The sequence below is a fragment of the Oncorhynchus masou genome, chromosome 12, assembly GCF_036934945.1.
Source record: "Oncorhynchus masou masou isolate Uvic2021 chromosome 12, UVic_Omas_1.1, whole genome shotgun sequence".
Lineage (NCBI taxonomy): Eukaryota > Metazoa > Chordata > Actinopteri > Salmoniformes > Salmonidae > Oncorhynchus > Oncorhynchus masou.
The window spans coordinates 38,626,764-38,639,395 of NC_088223.1; the positions used below are offsets into that span (position 1 = coordinate 38,626,764).

The following is a 12,632-nucleotide window of genomic DNA, read 5'->3' on the forward strand; positions in this document are numbered from 1 at the left end:
ACTAGCCAAGACAGCAGTAGACAAGGCATATTGCCATTAGAGAGAGGCATAAAGCAATCACAGGTGTTGATCAGGAGAGCTAAGACAACGGGTAAATGGCGATGAATGGGCAGAGTTGGTCAGTTAGGTACATACAGGACCTGAGATCGAGGCTGGGGCCAACAGGTAAACAAAATGAGATACCTTGTTTTTGAAACAGTCCAGGGGGCATCCGCTGTTTAGCCAAGTGATCATAGGGTCAAAAGAGCAGCAATAGGTGAGTCAGGGTGCTGTTCGGTAGTCACTACTACGCTGGGCGATCAGGCGACACAGCATTCAGAAAAGCTAGCGGGCCGGGGCAAGTAGATGGTTCTGCGGCGATATCGTAAGAGACCACATCGGGCGATCACATTGGCAGTCCAGTCGCGATAGGGCTCCGTGTCGAACAATAAAGGATCCAGGCCAATTGGCAAAGGAGGTATTGTAGCCCTAGAATTAGCATGGGCCTAGCTCGAGGCTAGCTGTTGCTAGCATCGGGACAGAGGCGTTTGCTAACAGTTGCCACTGTTTGCAGCTAGCTAGCTGCCATGATCCGGATTACTGATCCGGTGTAATGATCCAGATCGGCAGAAATCCTCCGATATGCTCTGGGTTGCTCCGATATGCTGATGGTCAGTCTCAGCAAGGGAGAGAACAGCTGACTGAGGATCCGCCTCTCAACATCACTCAGCTCTCCCTTCCCTCCACTGACACTGACCGAAATAGGACACAGTGTTTCAACTGATGGCGAAACTCGAGTCACACCGCATCATTTCTGCCTCATGCACAAATTCATGTTGTTACTCCTATGAACAGCGAAAGGGAAATATTATTTGATATTAAATAAAAACTTGCCACTAATAATAACGGAAGCCTATAGATACACTTTAATACTCATTCAATACTACTGCAATACTTGTTGTAATGCTGTATAAATAGGAAGAATGCGTGTTTTATGGATTGTAAAAGCGATGAATACAAAGTGTTGACAGTGCTGAGTAAGAACTTAAAAACAACGTATCTTTGCGGTATTCATTGACAGTCTCGCTCTAGTCATGGTTTTAAACATTTTGAAATCTCACAGTATCAACTTTGCTGTAGCTTTCTTTTATGTCTGCTACGTTACTGCAGACATGGTCATCTGAGCCATACGATTGGCCAGCGGTAGGCCTACAGTGAACTTGATTTGCTCTCTGGGCCAGCCGGGAAGGCAGAGTTTTTACCTTCAGACACATGAAATGGTTAAAAATGGCAACAGTTCGCCTACCAGGCGCACAGGGCATCTGAAATGGGTGCACCTACCGCCAACAGCCTGTGACAAAAAAAAAGGAATACAAGGCTTTATCGTTGAGGTTTTTACAGAAATGTTTGGCGATTGACTAGGATCGACCGGTTGGTGACCACTGCTCTAGAAAGTTGAGTGAAGTTCAATCTCGTGCTTCTCTCTGTGGCAGTCCTGGGGAGCTGCGTGGCAGTCTTGGGTGTGCAGCTTTGAGGAAACACTGCTTGTAACCATGGCAGCCCAGGACCTCCACATTTGGCTTCTTCACCTTCTAAGGAGTATTTGTAGGGAAAAACTCATTCTGATTGGTTGGGCCTGACTCCCCAGCGGGTGGGCCTATGCCCTCCCAGCCACACTCATGGCTGCGCCCCTTTTTATTTTTTTACCTTTATTTTACTAGGCAAGTCAGTTAAGAACAAATTCTTATTTGAAGAATGATGGCCTAGGAACAGTGGGTTAACTGCCTGTTCAAGGGCAGAACAACAGATTTGTACCTTGCAACCTTTCGGTTACTAGTCCAACACTCTAACCACTAGGCTACCCTGCCCAGTGAAATCCATAGATTAGAGCCTAATTTATTTATTTCAATTGACGGATTTTCATATATGAACTGTAACAATGTAAAATATTTGAAATTGTTGTGTTTGTATTTTTGTTCAATATAGTTCACAAAAACTGGCTTCTGAGAGGTCTTGCTTAAGTTTGCGACTTAATATTGTAATGACCTGACTAGATCATAAAGGAACAATTGTCCATACAGAGCGTTGAGTTTACGAATTGACGGTTTATTAACCCAACTTTACACAGGCTACTGTTTGGCCGTAGCTCACGCCAAATAAACGAAAGATACCCCACAAGCCAACCGTGACCTCGTGTGAAGCCCAGACGTAAGAGAGAACAAAGGCTAAACCTGGTCTTAACTTCCAATGCTCCATCCCCCTGCCCAACCCCCCTCCACCAACCGCCAGAATCCCCGGCATCAGAACATTCCAGGCATTCCCGTGATTGGCCGATAGCAGGTTGATTGGCATGTCGGACCCCGCGAACACTGGGTACTGACTGGTAAGTACAACACAACCACCACCTAGCCTAACACATAACACGCAGCAGTCTGTGGGGGTCGCTACAATATAAACCTAAACACGATTAATCCAATCACGTCCGTCTCACGAAGCCAAGTAATTGCAATCTTTTATTGCTATGACTAAACACAACATTATCAAAGGGGATTGAAATAATGTGCCAATATTTTGCTTTGCCAAACAAAAATATAAAACGTTCCCAGAACGGGCCACCAACCAAAATGGCGTCCTTACATGTCAAAGAACCTCCTCATGATTGGCCGATTATAATTTGTTGATCACGTTGATTGGTTGTTCTAACCATCTCATGTTTTGACAGCTTGCTTTCGTGGATCTCATTCTCTTGTGCAGCGCTGAAAGTTGAATGAACAAATAAAGAACGCAGCTAGCCTAAATGTGAGTATGTTTGTAGCTACTTCCACTAATTATTTTATCACAGTTTTCAATGTATGCCAAAGAAAATGCTAAAATATATGTACGCGGGAACGTGAACGATATGAGTTCATTAGCCACAACACTTTGGAAAGCTTACTAATTTGAGTTAGCCTAGCCCTTGAGCATGACTCTCAGTTCCACAAGAGCCCCGACGCTCGGTCTGAACATTAACATTAATCGCATACGGTACGGTTTAGGAAGTAATAAGGACCTTATCTTTTATAGCAGCGAGTCATTTTCCTAAAAATACAACGTTAAAATTGGCGCTCACCTTTTTTATAGGATTAGGCCAGGTTCGTGTTTCCACATGGCCATATTTCTATGTTACAGCGGCACCGAACACCTGTGTAGAAGGTCGCCAGAAACGTGTTGTCACTGAAAAATACTGTCAGCTGCAACTGATAACTGGTGAAGTGTATATTTTGCTTTTGTGAAATTGTATTGGTGTGATATGAAAAGGGCTTTGTTTTTGGAAGCGTATCGTAATTGAGAATCGATTCATGTTTAGATGGAATATTTGGCTGTTAGAGCCAGTTTACCTCGGCTAATAACAAGGCTCCTTAAGAGTAGGGATGTCAAATTCCAGGCTGCTGCACAGACACTGTGGAGGCTTTAGTCTAGAGCAGTGTTTCCCAAACTCGGTCCTGGGGAACCCCCTGTGTGCACGTTTTGGCTTTTGCCCTAACACAGCTGATTCCAGGACCAAGTTTGGGAAACACTGGTCTAGAGCGCGGAGAAATTGTTTGAGAGCTTTAAAAAAAATCTTAATTGGTTAAATGAGAAATATGTCATTGTTGCAATAGTTTGAGTGGGCAACATACCATCATCACCTTAAAGTGACATGTAGAATAATTTGCCATATTATTCTATGGCGCTAATTTCCCTAATGTGGACAGTTTGTTACTACTTTACACAAGCTTGCATTTTTCACCCTGTAACATTTGAGTGGAATTACACATCCTTTATTCCTCAGATTGGTGATTAGTACAAAAGTGTATAGCCATCGTGATGACATGAGATTGATTGTTTAAAACGGATACATATATTTGGTTTTGTACTGTTGATTTGTCACGCGCGCTGGGATGCGCAGGACTTTGAACGCGGAGTTAAGGAAATGGCACGGACAATTTGGGGCGGTTTCTGTAAGTCATGCCGCACACCAATACATGAATTTGACTGTCAAGCTATCACTTAAATAGCAGCCAACCATTGTCACTTCTATCCTATGCTGCGTCGTTATTTGTTTAATTTAACAGAAAAAGTGGTATGTTCCTTTTCTGTGATGGCAGCCTCCCGAAATCAATATCCGACATTTCAAAATATAGACAAGCCTTCTACAAGTTCTCATCTAACCAACCGTGTATAGGTTGTTCCAAGTTTCCGTGTGGCCTTTGAATAGTGTTAGTGTAAACAGCGCTACATCCCAAAGCGTTTTCCCTCTGTTCTATTGATTTCAGCATGATATCGAAGTGATTAGCAAAAAAGTGTTGCATTCCACTTACAGCGTTGGCAACCGACTTGATTCAAAATTGCTGTGTTCTACAAATTGTCCTCTAACCAAAGATGTACACATTATTCCCAGAGTCTGTGGGATTTGAACTGTTAGTTTTATCAGGATGTGCAACCTCGTTTCCCCCCCTCTCAAGCAATGATATGAGTACTTGACAAAAAAGTGTTGCGTTTCTGTTTTGGCGACCCCTTCAAAATTCATCTCTCCAAAAAGTTGATGACAATCTTCTTCAGTTTGTTCTCGAACCAGTAATGTTTAAAAAAAAAACGTCAAGTTTCCATGGGTTTTTGACTCCACAAAGGAAGTACTGCATCCTCTAGTTTTATCTGGTCTTGATTATTGTCCAGTCACATGGTCAAGTGCTGCAAAGAAGTACCTAGTTAAGCTGCAGCTGTCCCAGAACAGAGCAGCACGTTTTGCTCTTCCCTGTAATCAGAGTATTAATATTAATCATGTGCATGCCAGTCTCTCTTGGCTAAGTGTTGAGGACTGACTGGGTTCTTGTTTGATAAGAAAAATGGTGTTTGAAATTCCAAGTTGTTTGCATAGTTAACTTACACGCAACACTAACACATACTTACTCCACCAGACATGACACCAGGGGTCTTTTCACAGTCTCTAGGCCCAGAACAAATTCAAGGTAACGAACAGTTGATTGCATGGAACTCTCTTCCATCTCATATAGTGCAAGTGAACAGCAAGCCTGGTTTATAAAAAAATAAACCAATAAAGCAACACCTCACGACACCTCTCCCCCGTTTGACCTACTTTTTGTGTGTATGTACTGATGTGTATGTGTAACTGATCAATGCAAACACACACTACATGTTAATGCTTTTTTTTAATGTGAAGTCCTTTTCGTTAAGACTAGTTGTCGGCGAACGGGGATCCTAATAAAGAATAATGTGGGGGGGTTTAGGTGTTAGTTTAATCAGCGCATACAACCTGATCCCCCTAATCGAAAAGTGGTTTATTGCCACAGTGTTTGTTTTTTTGGTGTATGTGCAGTTTATAAAAACTATGTTTAGGTCTTTAATATTTCACAAACTGTTGGTTATTGATTTGGACACTGGGCTATTTCTCAAAATGTCTTGTCAACAGGAAGCAGCGACAGCATCCTTTTCAACTTACGTTTTAGGAATATAAATTTAACTTTAAACATGATTTTCCATTGGTATTGTACATAATCAGGTAAAAACTTTTGAATGAGTCCAAAAATATATTGATTTATTTTGATGAAATACCAGAAATCATCAAAACTGGTTTGGTCTACCTATTAAGAGTACATCTTGGGATAGTTAGTCTAGCTAGCTACACAGCTAACATGAACAAAATACAATGCACAACAAGATTTATTTAATAATATAAGAGTTCAGGTGGGCCTTTGCACTTCAGAAAACAAAGTGAAGGAGTGGTGCTCCATAACAATGACACAAATGATGAGAATGGCTTATCAAGAAAAACTTCCAAAAGGACTAATTTGAGGTAAGCTCTTGACAAAAAAAGGCAGTGGTTTATTTTTGCTTACTAATCCAATGTACAGGATGCAATAGGGGTTGATGTCTTCCTACCTCAATTTTGAAGATAGGGCATTGTCTGGATCTCTGTCTCACTCATTTTCACCACTGATATGTATATTGTGTTTACAGGATGGCATTAGCAATGGCTGAGGGTACATTTATTGTGAGCTCCGAGAGTGATTCCAGTGGCGAACACACAGGCAGTGAGGAAGGAGAGGGTGCGCCACTGGCGATAGATGGCTTGTCTGCTGCCCAGCGAGAGGTTCTGGAGCGCTGTCTACACACACTCACCCACGCCAAAAACGACAGCCACACACTCGCTGCACTCCTCCTGGTAAGAGTGTCACCAGTCTACCTTATCTCAGACCCTTAGTAATTGTATTTAATCTGGTATGGTGGGTAACAAAAAAATATTTCACCCTTCATATTCTCCATCCTTCACTTTCTGTTCTGTAGATTACACGATTGTGTCCAGCAGGCCAGCTTGACAGTGCGACACTGCGGCGCATCTTTGAGGCGGTGGGGCTGAGTCTTCCAGCTCGCCTGCTGGTGACTGCGGTCCGGGGGAGTGATGCCTCCGGCTTGCCCCCAGAGGAGCTTCTGTCTCTGGGCACAGCTCTGCTGGCTGCCCTCAGCACAGACCCAGACATGGCTGCCCACCCACAGCTCCTTACCACCATCCCTCTACTGCTAGGGCTGCTGGCCGATGGGCCCAAATGGAGCCCGCAGAAACAAGCCCAGCACCAGGCTAGACAAGGGATGGAACCAGACCAGCCAAGCCAGGCTGAAGATGAACAGTCATCACAGAGCGCGAACACTACCAAAGAGCCTGTCCAGGACACTGCAGGATTCAAAGCACCGTCTCAAGATGCGACGAGCCCTACAGGCTCTGAGGAAGGTACTGCAGAAAATGGAGCTCCAACTTCCAATTCAACAGTCAAACTGGATGAGGCCTTGGCTACAGACTGTTACCAGGTTTTGATTACAGTGTGTGCTTTACCCCGGGGCCCAGATCAGCTCCTGGCCAGGGGTGCCGTCCCAGCTCTTTGTCGGGCTTTGGGGCAGAAGCAGACACTGAGCCATGAAAAAGGACTACCCCTTCTTGGTGCCCTGCTCTCAGGCAAAACTAAAGAGAGAGCCTGGAGTAAGCACCCAGCCGAACTCCTCTCTCTCCTGGCCAGAGTCTCCCAAGACTTCTGCCAAGCCACTGGCCTCACCCAGCTCGATATGTGTGCCCTGGTGCCGCAGTTCCTCCCCTCGCCAGGTGGAACACCAAAGGACACTGACCTAATGCCAACTATGGTCAGTCTGTGGGCGGCCCTTAGGCCCATGCTGCAGGCTAAGCTGACCCCAGGTCAAATAGGCCCTGTGTTAGTCCTCTCTGCCTGCCTGTTGGACCTGTGCGGCTGGGAGCCTGTGGGGCCACCTAAGTTCTGTTGCCTGCTGGTTAACCGGGCCTGTGTGGAGGTGAGGATGGGCCTGGAGGAGCCCCCCGATACAGAGCTGAGTCCCCAGCTGCAACAGACACTCACCGCCTGCTTCCGCGTCATGGAAGCGGCCATGGAGCAGGCCTGCAGCAGCCAGGGAGTCGCCCAGCAGAGCGATGCCCAGCCACAGACAGCCATCACTGGACTCAGTCTGCAGCAGAGCAGGCAGGTTCTCCGGGTTCTGGAGGAGGCCTTCTCGGCAGTCATCTATCACCTGCAGCAGGTAAGAGAACGAGGCGAAGAAGCTGTATTCAAACTCATTTTTCACACCAGCGTGTGAGACACCAGAGTGTCTGTAAGAAAGTGTAGGTGGAGTAAAATTCAAATCATGTTTCCCACAAGATAACTGTGTCGTGGACAGTACAAAGCACAGACGCACAAAATTCACAATGGGGTATATCCATTTGATTTCAAGTGCTTTTTTGACAACATCCCTTTTGATTAAAACAACTTTCAATACATTTTTGCCTATGGAAGAAGTGGTCAGGAAGTGACTTTTTTTGGACCTGAATGCCGAAACTTTCAGAAGATAGCGGTGCTCAAAGTTGAGCCATTTTGCATAACCACCCTACCATTACACCTCTTCATCACTGGAAAAGCTAAACGGTTGAGTTTGATATCATTTAAAAGCTCACAAAAAGGGTTGTCAAACTATTCTAAAATCTTGAAAAATGTTTTTATTTAAAATAAAATAAATGTTAACCTTTTTTTTAATGTTAATTATCAAAATATGGGTGAACTCTGATTTAATTTAAAAAAAAATGTAATACTCACGTAGCTTAGACCCTGCTTTACAGAATTGTAGGATTTGTGCCTCAACTGATGGCGGGCACAAAACAAGAACCTCAGATAATGTAAAATTGGGTCTATGCGAATATATATTTTGGGATAATTTACATTTTTAAGGTAACTTAAAAAAGAAAAAAAAGAATTTGTATTTGATTTTAATTTTTAATTTAACTTTTTTACCTGTTCCACTATATGGATAGGGCTAGATTGAAATGTTTCTTACAGAAGACATATGGAAAGCATATTCATGCCCATGGTAACAATTAAAAGGAAACAGTTTGGAGATTATGGGAAAATTATTAGATAAAAGTTGAGGACACAACAGTTCACCTGACACGAGTGAATCCAAACATTACACTGTTGATATTATGTGCATTTTACTGTCCTTTACCTAATTTCTTTAACGAAATCTGGAAATACATTCAGTAACATGATAAGAATATTCTTGGAAAATTTGGGATAGGTGCAACCTAAGACATGACAAAGGTTTTGAGTGAGCGGTCTAACTGGTGTTTCCAAGTGGCCACGCACCTAAGTGTGCACAGTTCCTAAGTAATTTCAATGCGTTTATATGACTCGAAGAGTCTTCAGCTATAAAGTGTTTCTTTTTTAGCTCTTCTAGCTGTGCTGTTGAGGAACTAGAGCAAGCACACGTATAGTTGTTTTGAACACAGCATTGCATCCCCCCGCCTTTACACAAATACTGTTTGCGCAATCCAAAAAGCGGTCCATACTAAATCTCATTCTGGGTCAGGTGGGCATAATTTGAAAGCTTGTTCTATTTCCAACATGACTAGCTAAATTGTATTTTATAATCTTACAGTATTAGGCTTTCGCTTTCGTGAGTGTGTTCAGATGTGTGGTCCGCGGGAAATTGTCTTCACAATACAACAAACAGGCTCATTCTGTACAGGACAACCCATGTCATTTTGTAACTGTACATCAAACTTAGTGATCATAAACATTGACACTGTATATTACATGAGTTTTATGAGATGGAGATGTGAAGTGCACATTTGGACTCGCAGGCGTTTGGCTTGCTTGTATGACATCAAAGTAATATTGGTTTGAATCCTCAACGTCTCGCTTTTCACAATACATCGAGTCCTTGTAATTTGCAGCATTTTCTTCACTCGGACAACAAAAAATATGCAAAAGTTGCAAAATTAGCGGGAGGGATGTGGCCAACTTCTTGTTGCACGCGGTGGTCAAGTTCAGAACGACTGTCAGTCAAAACCCATAAAGAGCTGTGGAGCAGAGACCCTGAGCTCTGATACTCATGTATAGCATTTAACTGTACAGCCACTACATTCCAATTTAGGTGCTTATCAGTCTCAAGATTTTCAACCTGTTTATGGGTAGAAGTGCAAAGGGCTATATTTTCCAGTGATGAAGACATGGATGTCTCATGGTATGGTGGGGTGTGCAAAATGGGTTCACTTTGAACACGTTTACATTTTGACATTCAGGTCCAAAAAGTCACTTTCTGAGCCTTCCTACAATGGGAAAATATATTGAAGGCTTCGTTCAAATCAAAAGGGGTGCTGTCAAAAAGGGATTGAATTCAAATGGATTTACCCAATACGGTAGTGTTTAACTTACATCACACTTTCAGTTTTGCTCAAAGAGTACTCCTGTAAGAGAAGGCTAACTCTGATTCTGAAACTAACTTTTTAAAGTATTTTTCTCCAGGTTGATCCGAGTCGTTACGGCGACCCCTTCATTTTCGCCACGTTCCGTTCCCTCTGCGCCTGGCTCGCCGAAGAGACTTCATGTCTCAAGGAGGAAGTGACTGCCCTCTTGCCCTTTCTGATGGGCTACGCCAGAAGCCATCTGCATGGAGAGAGTCAGGACCAGGGTCTCTCCAATTGGATGTCGGAGATGTCTGTAGGCGACCGCTCACAGGGAGGGGCTTGGACAGGCAAAGATGCTGTAAGGTAGGTTGACTCTGATTCCAGTCCCAATTGAATTCTTTAAAAAACTGCTCCTGGTAACTGCATACTGGGTTTAGTGCAGGTTGTGCTGACAGTCCCAAGCTGTGTGCATTTATCAGGAGTTGACCGCATTTGAGAAACAGGATCTTAAGCCACAGCCTCTCTCCTGCCCCCCCCTCTAGGTATCTCCTCCCAGCTCTGTGCCACCTCTCTGCAGAGGACGCCCCAAGAAAGGTGTTGCTCACCCTGGACACCCCAGGTCTCCTGGTGACCTTCCTAACCCAGGGATGGGGTGACCTGCGGGGGAAGGGAGGGGTAGCGTTAGCCCGGGACCCCAGTATGGAGACAGCTTGCTCGGCCCTGCTCAACTTCACTGTCACGGAGCCGGACCGAGTCAGGTACAAAATAAACACTACACACCGCTGCCCTTGCTGAGACCCAAATACACATATGTGTTGTATAACTAATGTTTTGTAGAGACTGAAATGCACACAAGTGCGCTATAAAACACACATGGCATAGTTTAATTTACAGATACTGGTGACTCGTTGGGATGGACTTTTATACAGCAAAATGGGGTCGTTTTGTGTTGTTGACTATAAAATAAATTAAATTGAATCTCCCCCTCAACGGTAAATATTTCATTAACTGCAAGTTCACATTGGGGATGCATAACATTACAATATAACCTGTGTGACAAAATGTTATTTATGCACTATCTTGTCTCTCAGAAAGGACCCTTGTTTCAGAAGCCTTGAGTCACTGTTGAGTGAAGCACTTCCTGTTCTCCTGCACAAACCCCGCCTCTTGGTCCTGGCTGCCAATCTTTGTACTCTGGGGCTCATGATTGGCAGGCTTAAACCAGCTCCTAAAGGTGAGTTAACATGGCTTTGTTTTTCGATGAGTGAACGGGCCAATTTCTGTCTTAATAGAATTGTTTATTTTTGCAATTGTATGAATGTATGCCTAATACATTCCCTCTAAATTCATTGAAGCCTGTCTTTGTATTTGTTCTACCATGTTCCAGCTCCGGTTGAAGCAAGCCAGAGGCGGTTCTTCTCCGCAGCCCTGCGGTTTCTCCGTGGTGCCCTGGACTCCAGCTCGGGCCCGGGCCCAGTTAGGGTGAGCCCTACTTGGGAGGAGTGGTGGGAGGAGGCTGGGGAGCTGTGGAGGCTGGGTCTGCAGGCCCTGGGAGGTTGTGTGAAGGCCCAGCCCTGGATCATCACCCTGGTCAGGGAGGAGGGTTGGCTCAACCACACCCTCGCCATGCTGGGCTCCTGTAGCACCCTGCCTGACCCCCACACCAAGGGGGCACTAGAGGAGGCCCTCTGCGCAGTGGCACTTCAGTGCCCGTTCTGTCGACAGGAGATCAGTGTCCTCCTGAAGAGCAGTGACAAGGGAGCCTTGGGTAGCATGGACAGTCTGAGGAAATCCCTTACCACAAACTGAAGCACTTGTGTATTGATCATGAAGATGGGGGCAATGAGTTTTTCCTGAGCAGACACGTAACATGATCAGGAAAAACTTCAGCCTCGAGACTGACAAAATGGCTGAATATATCATTGTTTAGTAACAGGCTATACTTGCTTTGTCATACGCTTCCTGATAAACTTTTCACTTGTATGTAAGATGGTATGACTGTATATAAGCAGTCTGTTACATTATGAAAGTTAAGAATAAAATAATTATTTTGTTAAAGATTTCATCTTAAGTGTTTTCATTTTGAAGCAGAATGTTCCTTCAACAGAGAAGAGATGGTATCAACACTCAAAGCTGTCCTGCTTACTACTGAAATTTAAAACACTTACAGGACATATGCATTAAAACCAATGTTCCTGTTTTCTGAAAGGAGTTATGCAGTTTATGAACACACACTTTCGACTAATATAATTGGTATAGTAACTATGTGGTATTGTAGTTAAAGTGAACCAATATCTTTGCATGTTGCTTTTTCTACCGCTAGATGGCATTCTGACAGCAGTGTGGCATTTTGGGTCATGGCACATCCCAGAATGATGCATAGATTACGCGTTGGAAGTTATTTTGAAGACCCTATTTATTTTGAGTGACACTAATAATTATAATTATTATAATTATTTGTTTGGCAGATATTCTCAATCCATAAAACTGAAATGTTTTAACTTTTACATTTCAGAGAAAATAAGTCTACAGATTTCAACGCTGCATTTTACTTAATTTCTTTCTTACAAAAAGAGAGTGACGATGTTAATTTTTCGATACATTTTTGATAAAACCTGCAGGGTCTCAAGTCTGGACAGAGTTTTCAAATGATACAGTAGCAAGTAGAGACACCAGTAGCCTGAAGTATGGTGTACGGTTATAATTCCGTTTTAAATGATGTATCTATGGAAACGCTTAAATATAATTATTTGCCTGTAATTAATAAAAATCTAGTCTATACAGTTTGCTTAAAATGTCTTGGTCATGCGTAATAGTATAATTGCACATTACAGACCAACATAACGCATTCGATTTAATAAACGGGATTGTGTTAGCTATTCAAATGTTTCCTTTTGGCATAAAACTCTAACCCTCTTTTTGCCTTTATTTAGCA

General features: G+C 43.5%; 1 protein-coding gene across 2 annotated transcripts; it reads left to right on the forward strand.

The window, feature by feature from the left end:
* The first annotated feature begins 2,343 nt into the window (after positions 1-2,343).
* On the forward strand, positions 2,344-11,757 carry ncdn (neurochondrin). Of its 2 annotated transcripts, none has more exons than XM_064980488.1 (8): positions 2,344-2,362; positions 2,702-2,778; positions 5,977-6,181; positions 6,304-7,557; positions 9,816-10,060; positions 10,240-10,455; positions 10,789-10,931; positions 11,085-11,757. In XM_064980488.1, coding segments are annotated over exons 2-8 (2,487 nt in total). In that variant the 5' UTR covers positions 2,344-2,362; positions 2,702-2,776; the 3' UTR covers positions 11,507-11,757. The 2 variants fall into 2 exon arrangements, with proteins under 2 accessions (XP_064836560.1, XP_064836561.1); XM_064980489.1 differs by lacking the exon at positions 2,344-2,362 and adding an exon at positions 4,917-4,967 and having other exon boundaries at positions 2,717-2,778.
* Positions 11,758-12,632: the final 875 nt, after the last annotated feature.